Source organism: Phascolarctos cinereus, unplaced genomic scaffold (genome assembly GCF_003287225.1).
Source record: "Phascolarctos cinereus isolate Bilbo 61053 unplaced genomic scaffold, phaCin_HiC Scaffold_1;HRSCAF=81, whole genome shotgun sequence".
Classification (NCBI taxonomy): domain Eukaryota; kingdom Metazoa; phylum Chordata; class Mammalia; order Diprotodontia; family Phascolarctidae; genus Phascolarctos; species Phascolarctos cinereus.
The window spans coordinates 185,260,089-185,279,295 of NW_027555514.1; the positions used below are offsets into that span (position 1 = coordinate 185,260,089).

The 19,207-nt window shown below is 42.4% G+C and overlaps 1 protein-coding gene across 2 annotated transcripts in view; it reads right to left on the bottom strand.

Moving 5' to 3' along the window:
* The window catches only part of VWF (von Willebrand factor), a 202,473-nt gene that overhangs the window by 77,418 nt on the left and 105,848 nt on the right, over positions 1 to 19,207 (bottom strand). For both annotated transcript variants that reach the window (XM_078155450.1, XM_020994141.2), the window contains exons 19-25: positions 18,700 to 18,803; positions 14,222 to 14,360; positions 12,094 to 12,228; positions 7,878 to 8,024; positions 5,630 to 5,770; positions 5,305 to 5,418; positions 2,305 to 2,461 (exon numbers count right to left, since the gene is read on the bottom strand). In XM_078155450.1, the coding sequence (XP_078011576.1) occupies positions 2,305 to 2,461; positions 5,305 to 5,418; positions 5,630 to 5,770; positions 7,878 to 8,024; positions 12,094 to 12,228; positions 14,222 to 14,360; positions 18,700 to 18,803 (937 nt within the window). The remainder of the gene's footprint in view (positions 1 to 2,304; positions 2,462 to 5,304; positions 5,419 to 5,629; positions 5,771 to 7,877; positions 8,025 to 12,093; positions 12,229 to 14,221; positions 14,361 to 18,699; positions 18,804 to 19,207) is intronic.

Below are 19,207 nucleotides of genomic sequence, written 5' to 3' on the forward strand. Positions count from 1 at the left end.
TCAGCAAACTCCAGGGACTCCCAAATGCCTCCAGAAGCAAATACAAAATGCTCTCTTCGGCATTCAAAGGCCTTCTTCACTTCGGCTCCTCCTACTTCTCCTGCTTTGTTACACCTTACTCCCCAACACGCACACTTCTATCCAGTGACACTGGCCTCCTCAGATGCTTTATCTTTCAGCTCTGAGCTTTTCTTCTGGCTGTCCCCCATACTTACAATGTTCTCCTTCCTTGGCTCCACCTACTGATTTCCTTTAAGTCCAAATTAAAATCCCATCTTTTACCAGAAGCCTTCTGTAACCCCTCTTAATTTCAATGCCTTCCTGTTTATCTTTCACTATGTGAAAGCAAGTTATACTTGCTTCATATACATTTGTTTGTATCTTGTTGCTTCCATTAGATTGTAAGCTCCTTGAGGGCAGAGACTTTTGCCTCCTTTTGTATCCCTAGCAACTAGCACAGTATTTGCCACATAGAAGGCACTTCATAAATGTTTATTGATTGATTCTGAGCCTCTCTAAAACAGAAAAGACAGAGAGAGAAAAACAGCACTGCCCTGAGCACTCTTTGGGGGCAGACAGCTCCGTGATGGGATATAGGAGACAATGACCCTTTGGCATCCAGGACTGGATGCCTCTTCTCTTCTTCCACTGCCTGTGAATTTCAGTCTTGTTGGTCCCAAAATGAGGTTCAGAATCAATAAGCTGCTGCTGTCAAAAATTGGACTCGCTAACCACCACGTGAGTGAGCAGCAGTGACCCCTCAGCATGAGAGCATTGGGCTTCCATGAGATGAGAGGAATACTTCTCCTAGATATTCTCCCCTCTCTAAATGTTCATCATACTCCTCTCTCCTGCTTCTCCTCCTGTCTATCTGACCACTTCTTCTCAGTCTCCCTTGCTGGATCTTCATCCAGATCAAATCCACCAATAATGGATATTCCCTGAGTCTTTTGAACATCTGAAACTGGATGTCCCATAGCCATCTTCAAATTTAACATGGCCAAAACAGTACTCATTATCTTTCTCCTCTAATTCCTCCCCTCTTCTCAACTTTTCTATTACTGCTGAAGGCACCACCTTCTTCCCTGTCATCTAGTTTCACAACCTCAATTTTATCATCAACTGCTCACTCTAATTCACCCCACAAATCCAATCCATTACCAATCCCAGTTATTCCCAATTTTACAATATCTCTCATAATCATCCCTTTCCTTCTACTCACACTGCCACAATCCTTATTCAAGTTCTTATCGTTTCTTGTCTGGACTACTCCAATAGCCTAATTGTCCTCCCTGTCTCCTGTCTCTCTCCACTGTAATCCATCCCCCACTCAGTCGCCAAGGTGATTTTTCTGACTGTATCACGTACATACACACACACACACATACACACACACACACACGCATGCGCGCACACACATACACACATACACGCACACTCAATAAGTTCTAGTAGCTTCCTATTACCTCCAAGATCAAACACAAAATCCTCTGTTTGGCACTTAAAGCCCTTCATGCTTTGGTTCCTACCTTTCCATTCTCACAGTTTACTTCCTTCCCTGCACTCTATGATTCAGTTAGACTGGTTTATCACTGTTTCTCCCACACAACACTCCACCTCCTGATTCTGTTTCTACACTGGAATGTTCTCTGTCCTCACTTCTGCATCCTAGATTTCTTTAGCTGCCTTCAAAACTCACACAAATCTTGCCTTCTACAGAAGGTCTCTCCTTGGCCCCCTCATCTCCACTAGTGCCTTTCCTATGAGATGACCTTACATTACATCATATATATCTTGTGTATACACAGTTGTTTCCATGTAGTTCCCCTCTCCCACCATTATAATGTGAGATCCTTGAGGACAGGACTCATGATTTTGCCTTTCTTTGTATTTCCTATGCACAGCACAATGCCTGACACATAGTAATCACTTGGCAAATGTTATTGACTGACTAACTGATACGGGTGCCAGGATCCCTTCTACAACTAATGTGACCAGACGCTCAGGCATCCAACTGAGACTTGTGCTTCAGAGGTGAGCTAGGTCACTGGCAAAGCCCAAGACTGGCAGCTCCTGTGACTTCCTCTAAGCTACTGAGCTGAAAGAGAAGACCGATTCTCACACCACACTTCCCTTGATTTCCCCCAGCATAATCCATGATCTGGAACTAAAATCCTATACACACACTTCTCCTCTCCCTCATATTTTAATACCAGGTATATGGTAATAAGTAATTCTGAGAAGTCAGTTTCAACCCGGATCACACCATGAACTGTGGGTGCCACAATGGACTTCATGACTTACGGCACAATGTGTCAGTCCTCCAGTTCACCACTATACCATGCTGGGCACACACGTGGGCATAGGCAGCAATGGCATCACAGAAGCAGGCACAGTCCCCAATGGATTCACAGGAACAGGTGTCATATATGCAAATATCCAGGTACGGCTCTGGGTCCACCTATGGAAGATGTCAAATGACTGCACTGAGAAGTATGAGAAATTGGATAGAGAACAGTGGAGAAACATGGTCCATGGCCTTGGTGGGAACAAAGACTAGTGATAAGGGCAGCAAAACAAGAGGTCTAGGACTAGAGGGGAAATGTTATCTAGTGGTTAGATCCAGTGGAAACATGAGAAGAATTCCTGGGTCATTTCTGATTCTGGGGGGGTATTGATTCAAGCAGAATTTCTCATATGTTCTGGCCCTGAAAAACCAGGAGAACATTTCCCTTATACATCTATCTATCCATCCATCCGTACTGTTCATACTCAAGCACACTTTATCCATGTTTACATACACATATCCACACTAACAATCCTCTTTCCCCTCTCCCCCAAAGTTCCTCTTTTCCTTTGCCTTCCTGATTTTAAAACTGACAAAGGTATCAAAGAAACACAGGACATCAAAATCCACCAAGAATGTCTTCATGATCAAGAATTATAGGTCTAGAAATTACCATAAGGTTAGGGCTTGAATGTTATTGTTAATACTGAAAGCTCATATTTATATCTCTTTGTGGTTTACAAAATGCTTTCCTCACAACAAATTTTATTATCCCCATTATAAAGATGAGGAAACTGAGATTCTGGGAGGTCAAGAAACTTGCCCAAAGTCACATAGCTAGCAATCATTGGAACTTGAACCTAAACCTAGGTCTTTTGACTTCACATCCAGTATTCATTCATTCCATTCTATCACAGGATGGATATATAGTCCACTTCCAGTCCACATGAAGTCATGAAAGTCCTTTGGTACGTTAGAAAGACCATTGGATTTCAAGTTAGACACCATGGGTTATATTGAATGATGTGAGATGTAATTGATGTGAAGTTATATTGAGTGATACTGAGCTTGTACAGAATGATGCCAATTGTTACATTTTCAGTGTGAATACCTAGAAAATCAGACAACACTACAAGTCAAAAATTGATTTTATTGTTTTGTTGATTGTCTAGACTTAAGAAAGTAATGAAGAAAATGTTAATTATGCAGATTAAACTTAAATGTGTGTCCATTTATACAGGGGGCCATTTGTTAAACATTTACCAGCACACTTCTGGTTTTATTCCAGGCTGATCTATCTGCCTGCTACCACAAATGAAATAGTCTGTGTAAAAGTACTTCACAAACCCTAAAGCACTATAGAAATATTAGCAGTTGGTATCTTTATCTGTGTGACCTTAGACAAGTCACTGTACTTCTTTATGTCTCATTTTCCTTACCTGTAAAATAAGGGGGATTGACTTAAACAGCCCTAAGGTCCCTTCCTAAAGACAATATCATGTAGCTGTACTTAACTTATCAGTGCTCTGAGCAGTTCTCTCAGACATGGGTTCCTGAGTCCATGAACTAGCTTTAGGGAAAATATTTTGATAATTGTATTTGATATAATTGGTTTCCTTTGTAATTTTATGTATTTTGTTTTATGCATTTAAAAACATTCTGAGACAGGGTCCATCTAGTCTTCTCTAGATTGTCAAAAGGGTCCATGATACACAAAAACCTTAAAAATCCCTGCTGTAAGCCTATAAATTTCAGAGCAGATGCCAACTTACATTGATAAAGGGAATTTCCTCACCAGGAATTCCCTTTGCCAGTGAAACCATTGTTCCAGACACCTTCATCCCCACCTCCCCCCCAAAAAAGGTCCCCTCAGGCTCTATGATACCATCTATGATGGTATGAGCCTTTCCAAAGAAGAGCCACTGGGCCATGAGACAACCCAGATGTTTCAAGCAGATGGTATAGATGGATTGATATAGCAGCTAGGTCCCTAGAAGAAAGAATTTTGATTTCCCTTGGCCTCTTTTCATACCCTTCCATCTACTCCCACCTCAAATCCTAATCAAGAAGCCAGAGCTTTTTGTAAACCTGAAGACCATTTGGAATCTTATAGTTCATAAGACTTCTCCAGGGACAAAGAAGAATGATGGGGATAAAGAAACTGGGGATTGGATTAATATCATAATTATAACTAGATAGCATTTTAAAGTTAGCAAAACACTTTACATATGTTAATTAATTTGATCCTCACAAGAACCTTGGGAGGTAGGTGCTATTACAGATTAGTAAACTGAGGTAAGTTGAGGTTAAGTAACAGCCCAGTGTCACACAGCTATTAAGCGTTTGAGCCACGTTCAAACTCGGGTCTTCTTAACTCCATGCTCAGAACTCTAGTCACTGGGACACTCACTCTTATCCAGCCCTCCACACTATAAAAGGAACAGTACTGAAAAGGAAAATCAAGTTATTATATTAACATTGTTTTGAGAATTCTACGGCACTTCTTGAAATAAGTGGAAATATTCTAAATCTTGGCAAATCTGGTTCAGAATAGACTAGAAGGGACTTAGTTAGGAGGAGATAATTAGAAACTGAAGAGATTTGGGAAGGGAAAGAGCAGAAGACTAGAGACGGTGAAGGGAAAGACATTCTTCTTCTAAGATTTGAAGGAAAATTTAAATCCTGAAATGTTAGTCTGAATCCAAAGGGAAAGCCTAGATTCAGCTAAGAAAATGAGAACTAAGCAATTGTTATACAACAAAAACTTCTGGTTAATTATACCTCTCTTTCTTCACGAATGGGTTGGCTTATTTCAGAAAAAATATGTCTACTATTCTCTTCATTCCCATGTGGAGAAACCCAAGATACGGACTGAGGATGAGACTTGGCTCAGGGCATACAGGATATTCCAGGGGCAGAAGTCAAGATCTACACTCCCCACCTTGAAGTACTCAGGTCATTGTTGCATCCTTATAGCTCCTCTCCTCTGCCTTAAGTTACCTCCCCCAGGTACTTACCAACTTGTTGCACTCTCGGAAGGTGTCACTAGTTAGGATCCTACATGAGGAGTCTACCATCGTCTGCTTCATGACATTGTTTTGACAGGTGGCAGGGGCCCCATCCAGCAATACCTGGGGGACATCAAGGAAGATGACATAAAGAAAATTGGTTGAGCTCAGCCCAGACTGGAGTGATAGGTCTGTTTCTGCCCCTTCTGCCACCACATCAATCCCCTCCTATCAGCATCCCACCTTCTACCCCTAAGATGAAAATGAGGGGGGAAGAAAAAGTCAAAGAACCAGGCTTCCCTGAGCTCAGCCAACAAAAACAAGTATTACTCACTTCGGTGGTGTCGGCACACTGTGGGTTCACTTTCCAAGAATTCCCAAAGTCCACTGGGCCCATCTCCAGCTGCAGGCTGCTGCTGGTGAACTCATTGTTCTGGTTGCCATCAAAATTCCCACACAGACCACACACTCTCTCCTAGCAAAACAAGAGTTAACAAGATAAGGACACTGAATCTGAGAGAGAGGGCTTTCTAGAGATGCTGGGTAGGTTTGTGAAACAAAAGTAAGGCATGGCTGGGAAGAGAGGAAGCAGAGATCCGGAAACCAATGAGTTGAGTCTTACACTCCCCTAGAGTTCTCTCAGGGACAGCTAAATGGTACAGTGGGTATAGCACTAGGCCTGGAATCAGGAAGACTCATCTTCCTAGGTTCGAATCTGGCCTCATTTACTAGCTGTGTGACCCTGAGCAAGTCACTCAACCCTGTGTGCCTCAGTTTCCTCATCTGCAAAATGAGCTGGAAAAGGTAATGGCAAACCACTCCAGTATCTTTACCAAGAAAACCCCAAGTAGGGTCACAAAGAACTGGACATGACTGAAACAACTCAACAGCTAGAGTTCTCTCTCTTAAGTGAGCCTTATTATAAAGTTAGGAAAAGTAAGAGGATTTACTCACAGAATGTTACAGCTGGGAAAGCCACAGACAACCTGGTGAAACACATTCATTTTGCATCTTCTTGGTACTCACATCTCATCAGTATCTCCAATTGGATTCTCTGACTGAAGGACAGGGCCATGGGTTCTAAGGGATTCTATTAAAAGAAGGGGCTTAGCATAGTCTTCTTCCCATTTACCACCAACTGTACTGCTCTTGGACTTCTCAATCACATCCCCATGGCGGGTACCTTCCTCCAAATCCCCCTCCTCATCCCCTGCTTTTCAGCCGTCATTTATGTGTTGTCTCCCCCTACTAAACTGTAAGCTCCTTGAGGGCAGGGATTCTCTCTGTTTTATTTGCATTTGTATCTCCAGAGTTTAGCAGAATGCCTAGCACATAGTAGGTACTTAATAAATGTTTGTTGACTGCCTGACTGTAGATGAAGAAGCCAAGGTTTAGAAGTGATGCGTCTAAAGTCCTGCAACTTAACAGACAGGGCAGGGTCTTAAACATAGGTCTCCTGGCTTGACATCCAGTTCATTTTCCACTACTCCACACTGCCTGCCTTACTAAAGAGATATGACTTATGGGGGTTCATGCCACATATCAGAAGCAGAGCTAAGCCTGGGCCAACCTTGACCATGAAGTCTCTAGTCTGACAGTTCACCCTGTGTACTGAAGGGGTAGATAGAGGCATAAGGAGCATAAGGAGGAGAGTAGGAAGGGGACTTGTTTAATAGCAATAATATTATATACTTATGTTTTCATTTGGCCAAAAGCTGACTTAATAGCAGTATCTTGAACTAGGCTCTGTGGACTGGCCTGTCCACACTCCATTCACTTCTGAGTTCCATATCTTAGAAGGAACACTGACAAACTATAGCACATCCAAAGAGGCTTGAAGCCATGTCATAGGAGATAGAGTCAGAAGAAAAGAGCATCTTTAGCCTAAAAAAAAAAGAATATTCTATAACTCTAAGATACTCTAAGGCTATCAAGTAGATAATGTTGGTGTTCAATTGTTTTTCAATCACGTTCAACTCTTCATGACCCCATCTGGGTTTGTCTTGGCAAAGATACTGGAGTGGCTTGCCATTTCCTTCTCCAGCTCATTTTAGCAGATGAGGAAACTGAGGCAAACAGAGCTATGACTTGCCTAGGGTCAGACAGCTAGTACGTGTCTGAGGCCAGATTTGAACTCATAAAGATGAATCTTCATGACTCCAGGCCCAGCACTCTATCCAATGCATGACCTCGCTGCCCCAGTAGATAATGGAGTAGATTTATTTCTGTAAAATGCAGAGATATGCCAATTATTAGAAGTTACAAGGAAACCGATTTTACTTGAATTTTAAGGAAGAGCTGCATCACATTTGGAACCATCCCAAAATGGAATGGGTTGTCCAACAAAATAGTAAGTTTCCCCTTCACCGGAAGGGTTCAAGCACCTGCCAGAAATGTTGTAGAAGAGATATTTTTATTGGGTGAGATATTGGACTAGGTGACCCTGTACTCCTTTCCAACTCCAATTCAGTGATTCTATGAATGTGGGTGGACCACATACCTACAATCAAAGAAGAACCATATGAATGATGGAAAAGGAAAATAGGAAATAAAACAATGACAGAAAAGAAAAGGCCACTTACCTGATATGTTTGTTTCAGAATAACAGAGATTCCCATGTTCCTATCCCAGATAAGGGAGATCCCTTTCCCTAGTAACAGGATGTAATAGCGGCCTGACTGCACCACCTCAAAATGAGTCTCATCTTTCAAATGCTTTTTCACATTCACCTGAAGGGGGAAACAGATAAGATAATGAAAGTGAGATGACAATATCATGCTCTTTTCCAAAGCCCAACCAAAGTTTCAGAAAACCAATCATCTCTTCCTCAAAGTTGTTAATCCTTTGCCCTCAGAGCGATGACTGTCCATCCTATATGCACCACATGGTCATTTAGGAAACAAGAGTGGAAATGGCAATAACCTTAATAATTAATCTTAATAACATCAAAGATACAGGAAAAACAGTTGAGGGGGCAGCCATACCACCACGAAAAGGGACCTTCATAAACAAGTGCTGTTTGAAAGCATATAGCCCCTTAAACAGGTTCTGATGGAATGATGATGCCATTAACACAGCCTGGTAAGTAAGTAGAAAACCTATCAACCTACAATATAATCGTGTTAGTCTACTAACTTTCCCCAATTTTCCCAAATCTCGCAACTGTTGTGCTGCTAATGTATCTGATGGCAAGTGGCAATAGCCTGGACAAACACATGATAATCTGTGAATAATGTTTTAACAAAGAATATGCCCTAAGGGAACTTTTACCCTGGGACCCTGCTCTTCTAACTAGTGGCTGCCTCTCCCTAAACACTATTTCAGGAAAGCCCCATCCATACTTCACTTCACCTCCTCCTGTCTGCCACCCACCCAAGACTGTGCATATACCCTTTCCTCCTTATTCCCCTCTAGTGCTTAAACCAAGAACCATAATAAAATCAACTCTGCCATTGTCTCTAGGTGAGGTGTACCATCTACCCACTAAGGATCCACTCCTCATTATAGTAACTTTCTAAAATGCCTCTCTCTGATGCAGGTGTTGTCCCCCCCTTCTCCACCCCATTAGAATGTAAGCTCCTTGAGGGCTATAATTGTCTTTGCTTTCATATTTCCATCTCTAGTGCTCAGCACAACGCATGATGAATGCTAATCCTGATCCAGAGCATTGCTTAATATTTTTTTCACTCACTATCCTAGCATCCAAAATAGACATTTTCCCTCCAGTTTGTCAATATTTAATTTTTTTACTTAACTTTCTCGCCTTATTGCATTAGCCTGAAATCCTAGCACTCTATAAAATTATAAGGGTGACAATGATAATTCTTGTGCAACACCAGATCATATTGGGAAAGCTTCTAAGCATAGGGATGAATTACTACTAGTCATAATCACTCCTTCATCCTGTTTGAGAAGAATACACCATGAGTGGTTGTTTGAATGATTATTTGGGTCTATCTACAGCAGAGCTCCTCAGCCTTATTTTGTGTCATGGACCCCCTTAGCAGTTAGGTGAAGCTTATTGTCTCCTCAGAATAATGTTGTGTTGCCTACATTCCTAATTAAAGGAAATTCTAAATATTAGAGGTCAATGTAAATAAAGACTTTTTTTCCATCCAAGCATACAAATCTCCTGTATTCTATCAACAGACCCACCCATCTTTGGATTCACAGTTAAGATCCCTTAATCTACTGTGTAGACTATATATCTGTAGCTTATGAATATGAGTCACCTACACTCCCTGCCCACACCTCCACTGCCTTTAAAACTCCATGTAATATGGCTTCTGAATTTACTTTAAATGATTTCTCCAAAACTAACAATAATTTCTTAACTGTTCAGTCCAATGGCCTTTTCTCAGCCTTCATTCTTCTTGACTTCTCCATGGCTATTGCCACTGCTGACTACCTTTCCTTCTAGATAGTCTCTTCTCTTCGGCTTCTGTGATACTGCTCTCTTATAGTTCTCCTTTCTTTTCTCTTGCCATGTGGAACAGTGTCTAGAGCGCTGGACCTGGAATCCAGAAGACCTGAATTCAAATCTGCCTCAGACACTCAATATATGACCCTGGGTCTCATTTAACTTCTACTTGCCTCAGTTTCTTCATCTGTAAAATGAGGATAATAATGGCAGCTACCTCTCAGGATCGTTGTTAGAATAAAATGAGATAATGTGTGTAAAGTGCTCTACAAACTTTAAAGCATTATGTAATGTCTAGCTATTATTTCCCATCCTTTAGCTTGGTTGCCCCCAGTGGCTCTGTGCTAATCCCTATTCACCTCTGTCTTGGTGATCTTTCCCTTAGTGTCCTCATCAGCTCCCATAGATTCAACTATTATCTCTATGCAGATCAGTACCAGAACTGTATAATGAGTCCTAATTTCTCTCTTAGCTCTCATATTCAATCACTTGCCAAGTCTCATCAATTCTACCTCCACAATCCTTTGAGTATCCCTGATAATGGGATAGTAATCACTAGCAGTTGATATTAGAGGAAATGCACTCATTATTACAGTAACTTTCCAAAATGCCTCTCCCTGGCTGGAATGGGACTCTCTGGCCTCTACTTTCCAATTTCTCATTAGAGTTTAACAGTAGATACTGTTTTATCTTCTTGTCTTTGTGTCCCTAGAGAATATAACAGTACTTGGCACATCCATCAGTCAGTTCAGTCATATCCAACTCTTTATGACCCCATTTGGGGGTTTCTTGGCAAAGATACTGCAGTAGTTTGCCATTTCCTTCTCCAGATCATTTTACAGATGAGGAAACTGAGGCAAGCAGGGTACATTGACTTACTCAGGGTCACACAGCTAGTAAGTGTCTGAGGCCAGATTTGAACTCAGGAAGATGAGTCTTCCTGACTCCAGGCCTGGCACTTTATCCACCGTGCCACCTAGGTGTCCCATCTATCTATCCATTTATTCAACAACCACAACAACGTATAAGAAAATAACACTGAAAGATCTCAGTGAAGTTTCCAATCACAACTTCAAAGAACTTCCTGGTAGTGAAGCATACTTCGCAGAAAGGTAGTATACTGTTGTCATTTGTCCTTCATATTCTTTTTTTGTTTGTTTGTTTTGGGTTTTTTAGGATTTTTTTAGGCAATTGGGGTTAAGTGATTTCCCCAGGGTCACACAGCTAGTGTCAAGTGTCTGGTCTGAGGCTGGATTTGAACTTAGTTCCTCCTGTCTCCAGGACCGGTACTCTATCCACTGTGCCACCTAGCTGCCCTGTCCTTCATTTTTAAAGAGGCCCAGTGTCATCACAGGGGATGTCTTAACTCATGAGTGAATTGAATTTAAGTGAAGCAGAGTTGCACAAAGCTATCAGCCTTATTCTTTCTTCCAGAGTCATGGAAGTGCAGTGGCAGGACAAAAGTCAAGATGATGGGCAATGGCCAGGAGGCAGTGGATAACCTTGACATCTTAGATGTCCGACCAAGCTCTAAGAACTCCACAGCGCCTGCTTCAGCCACCTTCATGGCCGTTGGAACAAACTGTCCTCATCCACCCATTCTGCCAGGGAAGTATTCACATGCTTGGTGTAGGCATTCCCCTAACTTACTGACCTGTTTGAGGTTCCTCGGTTGCCTTCAACCTGGTTTAGCCTGTCTGCTGAGAGTTTTACCAGGGTGTGGCCACTGTGCACGCTACGGCTTCTTGGAGCTACAGGTTAGAGTGGGTGACAGGTGGATGCCAAAGGTGGATGAGCAGCCCTGAAAAGGTCTCAGCAAGCCCCAGAAATGCTAGCTCTCCTAAATACCCCAGACACCCTCGAGGTCTCCTTCAGAAGACTTAACACTTCATCCTTGTTCTATTAGCAACACTATACTCTAACCAAGTTCATTAGCCCAAATCTAATAAGACAATAATCTTGCAGTAAATAGGGGTCTGGGACTGAGTTTATCAAATTCCCTTTGTTTGGTGTTTAGTAGAAAACTATAGACAGTCTAGTCTTAGGATCATAGATCTTGAGCTTAAGGGACCTCAGAGTCCATTTGGATTAATTCCCTTGTTTTACAGATAATTCTAAGTGACTTGCCCAAGGTCACACAGGTAGAAAGTAAGTAATTAAGGTCTTCTGACTCCAAAACCACTTTCCTCCAAAATAAAAGAGCAAAAGATTATATATACATATATATATATATATATATATGTATATACACACACATACGTATGTATGTACATATGTGTGCATACATACATACACACATACATACATATATACATGTATGTGTATGTGTATGTATGTGTGTATGTATCAGAGGAGAAAGGGATGAGGATGGTACCTACCTCCCCATCAAAGAGTTCGATCTCTCCCTCCTCAAATAGAATGATGACCCGCTTACTACACTTCACTGAGGAAAACCTGCAGTCTTCATTCTCCACCAGGATCCGAAAGGTTCCAGGGTTGTTGCCACAGTGGTCCTAAAAAGTGGGGGAAACAATGAGAGTTCAAGTTCATGGAGCCCTTTACGGTTTACAAAGCACTTCCCTCACAATGATGCTATGAGGTAGGTGTGAGTATACCCCCATACTATAGATAAGGAAACTGAGAGGAAGAAAAGTTGATTGACTTACCCAGGCATGTAGTAAATATTGGAATGAGAATTTGAAATGAGGTTTGCTAACTTGAGCACTAGTACCACTTCCACCATGTTGGTTTGGAGAAAGTGCCCATCTCCCTCTTAGGTCCCACCACTATCCTTCCTTCTTCTGACCACAAATCAGAAGATTCACATGCACAATACTCAGAGGTCTTTATCAATGGTAACAGGTGTGTATGTAGGTGTGTGTGTGAGAGCACGTGCCTATGTGTGTGTGTTTGGAGAGGCAGTGAAGACATTATGAGTTTAATATGGTATGGCTACTAGAGATATTAACACAAGCTTGGGCAATAAAGGAGTGGAGTGTATTGTTTGAATGATGCATCTGTCTTTTTTTTTCTTTTTTAACAGTGCCTAGCACAAGAGTAGCTAGGTGGCACAGTGGATAGAGCAACAAGTCTGGAGTCAGAAAGATTCATCTTCATGAGTTCAAATCTGGCCTCAGACACTTACTAACTGCATGACCCTGGGCAAGTCATTTAACCCTCTTTGCCTCAGTTTCCTTATCTGTAAAATGAGCTGGAGAAGGCAAATGACAAACCACCAAAGTATCTTTGCCAAGAAAAGCCCAAATGGGGTCACCAACAGTCAGATAAGACTGAAAAGAAACTGAACGACTGAACCAAAAGGTACCTTTGATTATAAGTACCTATTAACACACCACCTAAAATAATCCGACTACCTCTTAGCTATGAATTATTTCAGTCTTTGGGTCTGAGGCCGATTTGCGGTGCTTTCTTTGGACCATCTCAATATTACTTCTGCTCCCAAAGACGAAAGCAGGAAGACCAAATTTGTTTACAGCTTCTCAAGGGAAAATTATCTCACCCTGTTATAGTGAAGCCTTCTATACCTCCATGGTTACCGAAGATTCATAGGAACTTATGTCAAAGTCAAAGGAAAAGGAGAGGGGATCAGCCCTCCACTCACTAGATAAGGTTTCTAGGGCCTTCTCACCTCAGTGGGCAAGATTAGCCTCTGTTCCCCAGCTGCCACCTCTCCCTCTCCATAATGCCCCCCCAATTATGATCTGTTGAAAAGGAAATTTTTGGAAGGACCAAAGGAACCTTGTAATGGAAACAACTTCCTTAAGTCAACTTATTTGTCCCCCTGCCTTCAGGGTGGACTATGTCAAATCATTTGCAGAAAAAGAAAGCATCTTCAAGTCATACACAGTCCCAGGAAAATATGTCAATAGGCTCCCATGTACCTTCCTTGCAATGTTGTTTTTGTTCAGTCATTTCACAGTCATATCCAACTCTTTGAAAACCCACTTGGGGTTTGCTTGGCAAAGATGCTGGAGTCGTTTGCCATTTCCTTCTCCATCTCATTTTACAGATGAGGAAACTGAGGCAAACAGGGTTAAGTGACTTGCCCAGCATCACACAGCTAGTAAGGGACTGAGTTCGGATTTGAACTCAGGTCTCCCTAACTCCAGGCCTGGTGTTCTATCCACCGCACCACCTAATTGCCCTTCCTTGCGATAGAAAGCTTTATTATCCATATTTTGCAGATGAGCAAACAGAAACTCATTAAGATTAAGCAGCTTGCCTACGTTTATACAGGTGATATCAGAGCTGAAATTCAAACCCATGTCTCCTGAAAGTTAAGTGCTCTTTCCCACACACTGCACTGCCTCTCAAGGTTCCCTTCTCAATAGATGGAAAATGGACCTGTACACAGCAGGCTGTCAAATCTTTCTCTGCAGAAAGCAGCTCATGAGCCTACTTGAAAAGCCCTCAAATTACAGGACGTGCCCACCTCTCAATCTGTTCCCTGCAAACAAACATTCCTTTGTCACCCCTCGTTCCTACCTGCACCAGAACATACTGACAGTGGCCAGGGAAAGTGTATTTGAGGCCATCAAAGGTCAGGTAGTGGGCTGTGCCAATCACCGAGCAGGTGGCATCACACACTGTGTCCGTACAGTCCCATCTTCTATTACGGCACACACTTGAGAAAAGAGAGAACAGAGCAACACGGTGTAGTGAGAAGCAACGTGACAGAGTGGAGAGACTGCCAGATCTGGAATTAAGAGGTCTCTGTTCAAATCACATCTCTGCCATTTACCTGCTACATGACCAGAGGTTAGTAGTCAATTCACCTTTTTTTAACCTTCATTTTCCTCATCTGTAAAATGGGGCTGACAATTCTTTGTATAGGCTACCTCGTAGGGTTATTGTGAGGAACATGCTATGTGAACCTTCACGGGCACCTAGGCCTAGAGCTGGAATCAGAAGTCATATTGTTCAAACTTCCCCCCATTTTACAGATGGGGAGACTGAGTTCCAGAGTGGTTGTGACTTGTCCAATATTATTCTTGTAGTAAACACCAGAGTTAAGATTTCAACCTAGGTCTTTTGCCATCAGAGCTAGTACTTTTTCTACTCCATCTTAAAGTGCTACGTAAATTATTATTTCAGCAGAGTATAAGTTTTTTTAATATGGGAATAGTCATTTTTCCTATTTGCATTCATAGCCCTAACACGATGCTTCATACCGGGTGGCACAGCATGTAGAGTATTGGGCTTGGTATCAGGAAGATCTGGGTTCAGATCCAGCCTCAGATACTTAACAGCTAGCTGTGTGACCCTGGGCAAGTCATTTAACCTCTTTCAGCCTCAGTTTCCTCATCAGTAAAGTGGGGATAATAACAGCACTTACCTCCCAGGGTTAGTGTGAGGATAAAATAATACTTGTAAAGCATTTTGCGAGCAAAAGTGCAATATAAATGCTAGTTATTATTAAAGATACTTATTTGTTTGAATTGGTTGGCAAAGAAAGTGATTATTTACTTTCTTTGAGTACTCCCCAGACACTTCTCTGACTTCTTCTCTGCTCTCTCAGGCAGCCTTCAGGAAAATAAGGATTCTAATCTGTGGTTTATAACGTGTATGGTGCTCCAAAAAACACTTTACATATACGATTTCATCTGTCTTCATAGCATGGCACACAGCCAAGAAAGAGGCAGAAGCCAAGGGACTGCTGAAGGAGAAACTGAGGTATTCAGTAGGGAAGACTTGTCCAAGATCACTTAGTCAAGAAGGTGAGAAAATGGTAACAGTCTGGAGTCAGGACTTTTATTAAGGGGATTTATTCTGTGAAGTTTGGATTCAGCCACACTTGAGAACCTAGAGGGCCACATGTGGCCTTGAGGCCACCAATGCCCCACTAGAGTGGCTCACAGTGAAAGGTGGCATACATCCACCATAATCAGAGGCTGTCTCAGGTAGAGGGGTTTTGAGTGATAAACCATCATTTTGGTGACAATATAAATACTTGCCTTGTATTGCACCCTCTCATATTTCGAACCACTATGTATCCTACTTAGCCCCTACATTTGAGTCATCATGTTATCCCAGCTGCTTTCTCAAATCACAATCTGGAGGATATCCTCACATCTTTTGTTCAAGTCCTAGAAATTGTTCCTAATAATCAGTGCCTGGGAGCCCTCTCACCCATCAGGGAACAGGGATTCACCACATATACTGACACTTATAAGGTTCAGCCATAGCCTTGACGGAGCAGATTCCACAAGTCACTCTGGGCCTAAAATTTTAAAAAACTGAGGCAAAGCAGAAATATTCTTAGCAACATAAACAACCACAGAAGGACTGAAAAACTGTGATCCCAGCGTCACAAAATATTAGACCTGAACATTAGACATCTAGTCTAACACCTTTATTTTATGGAACAAAGAAAAGAAATGACTTGCCCAGAGATGTTCAGCTAGTACATAGTACAGCCTGCTAGGGTCAAGTCCTCAGACTGCCTTCCCCCAAATCACAGATTTTTCCATCACAAAGTTAAGTGTGAAAGTTCTGGGGGAGGTGGAGATATCTAAGTAGCAGAGTGGTTAGAGTGCTAGATTTGTCATCTGAAGGATGGGGCTTTGCATCCTGCTTCAGACACTTACTAGCTGTGTGACACTGGGCAAGTCAATTAACCTCTCCAGACCTCAGTTTCCTCATCTGTACAATGAGAAGGTTGAACATGATAGTCTGTGGGGTCCCTTGCAGCTCTAAATCTATGGTCCTATGTCATGCAGGCCATGAGTGTGGTATCAAAAGCTTGAAACCCAAAGGGATTTGTCTTCTGCCATAAAACTTTCCCAAGGAAATTTCTCCCAGCCCACTCCAGCCCCTATAAAATCTAATGAATATCAGAAAGGCCTCAGACCTAGAAAAAAGCAACACTACAATCCTACTCCAAATTGTAGTCACAGCCCTCTCTGGGACACCTCCCCATTGATGTTTAACACACTCCAGAAGCTGACAGTGAAATCTATACAACTGGAGATGAGAGAAGATTCAGAGAGGAAAGACCTATAGCTCTCCAAAGGAATTATTCAATGTCCCTTTCTCGAGCCTAAAGCTCTCCAGAGGGAATGCCTTTCATCATGTACTTATGGGGTGGAAGGTCAAGGAGAACAGGGAAAGGGACACAGGACTGGAAGTCGGAACACCTGGCTTCTTTCTATTCCCAGTTTGGTCATAAACTTGACAGTTCATTGTTGAGCAAATCGTTTAACTTGCCTTGACCTCTTTATCCCTATAGATATCATAATTCCTAGGACAATGCTCACAAGATCAGGCACGCAAAAACACTGATGACAATGACTCTTCAATACTTCAAGGATATATGACTTCTTCATCATCTATCATTTCTGCATCAATGATACAAAGAGTAGCCCTTGCGCACACTTTAGCAGAGAATCCTGTCACCAAAAATCTTCATCTTCCAGAGTCTCTCCCTCAGGAGATGAGCCTCTCTGAACTCATGTGGGTCTTTGGACAAGAATCACATCAGGTCAGACATACCTGAGGCCTTTCTAGATTGGGAAGACCTGTCAGAGTTTGCGCTTCTCCAGCACAGATTTAGAGAGCCTGGGATTAAAACTCTGCATCACAATAAGGCATTGGAATAGCTATTTAGGCTAGGTGCCTTTTGAGGTCCTTCCAAACCTGGGATAATAGAGGTCCTTCCAAACCTGGGATAATAGAGCCCCTGAACATGAACAGACCCCGAACATGCACAGACCCCACTGTTTGCTTGGCTGATGCAACTTCTTAACATGGAAGATGCTAGGGAGCTTTCATCTGGGAGAATCATGATCATGTGTAAGGAATGTACACTGGAGAGACTGTGGAGCATATGTAGATGTTCTGTAACTGGTTCTGGCTGACTAAATATATGGAAAAGAGGAAGCTCATTGGTCCGCTGTGGATGTATTCAAAAGCCGGCCTGCCATCTTCAGCTACTTCCTTTTTGGACTCATTTGCTCTTGGAAGATCTGGGAATACTTCCACACATGATGCCCATTGAAGATTAGGGAGTCTCTGACCTTGACCTCAGGAATTTAAATAGATCAGAGAACAGATCAAGGGCTGTGGTCAACCCAGCTATCAATACTCCCATGGAGCAATAATTTTTGGGTTGACCTTTGAGAATCTAGCACAGCAGTAGCTAAGACAAGAACTCCTCCAGTAGAGATGCTACCTGTGGATGGGTACTTGAATAGATCAATGTTACATATGAATTGAGCTAAGTTTTAAGCTGATTCCCCCAAAGATGGAGGAGAAAAGGGTTTAGGGAAGAGTGTGTCCTTGAGTTCTTAGGGGAAATATTTTTAAATTATTACAATTCCTTTGAAATAAATATCCTTTGTAAAAGTTAATTTATAGTTAAATTACCTTAAGTGTTTGGACGGAATTGGGGTACTAGTCATCGCCCTTGAAATAATGGGGCTATGGGGCAGGTAGGTGGCACAGCGGATAGAGCACAAGCCCTGAAGTCAGGAGGACCTGAGTTCAAATCTGGCCTCAGACCAAACACTTGACACTTACCAGCTGTGTGACCCTGGGCAAATCACTTAGCCCCAATTGCCAAAAAAAAAAAAAGAAGAGAAATAATGGGACTGAACACAGATGACGAGGTCTCAAGGCAATAGCAGTAGAAAAGAGACAGCCCAATTCTTCAGTGTACCCTCACCTGTGGAATGCTGAGCAGTGGTCTAACAGGACTGGCTCTAAAAGAGAGAGCCAGAGCACATGTGATGCTCTAGCTTTCTATGACATTTAGAGGTGATGCAGGTATTCCTTAAGAGTCTTTCTCTCTCCATTTTACAGATGATGAATCTGAGTCATAGGGAGGGGAAAGATATGCCTAAATTCCCACAAAATGAAGGTGGGAAGTCCCTGATTGTCCTGACTATCCTTCTTTTCAGTTGTCATCATGATGCCTCACATTTCTCACACCCTTCTGCCTCCATTATCCCCATACTACACCTTACCAAGTGTTACAGTCTATCTTCACCATTTCTCCTGGGGCATATTCTTTGCCCTTGTGGAAGCAAGGACATCTTTCTAGGGCAACACATCTGTTTCCATGCCGGACCTAAAAGAGACAGAACCCAAAGACTTTGTGGGTGACAATGACTTACCTGGAACTTCACTGTGGTAGCATATGCCATTAACCAGCACTAAGGCTGTGAGGAGGGTGGAGCCCTGGTTGAGGGCTCCCATCCTGGGGCCATATTGATTGGTGGACCTCCAGCTCCCACCCTGGGGCCACAGTGATTTGTGGGAGCTCACTGTATCAAGCCATCCCTAGTGACCCATCTCACTGCTATATCCTCATACTCATGTTATTCATCTCAGCCTTATGACCCCCTACACATACACACACACACACACACACACACACACACACACACACACACACACACACACACACACACACCCCTACCTCTATTGCTTGTGGAAAGGAAACTTCATTCAATTGTTTTAAGGCTCCACTGA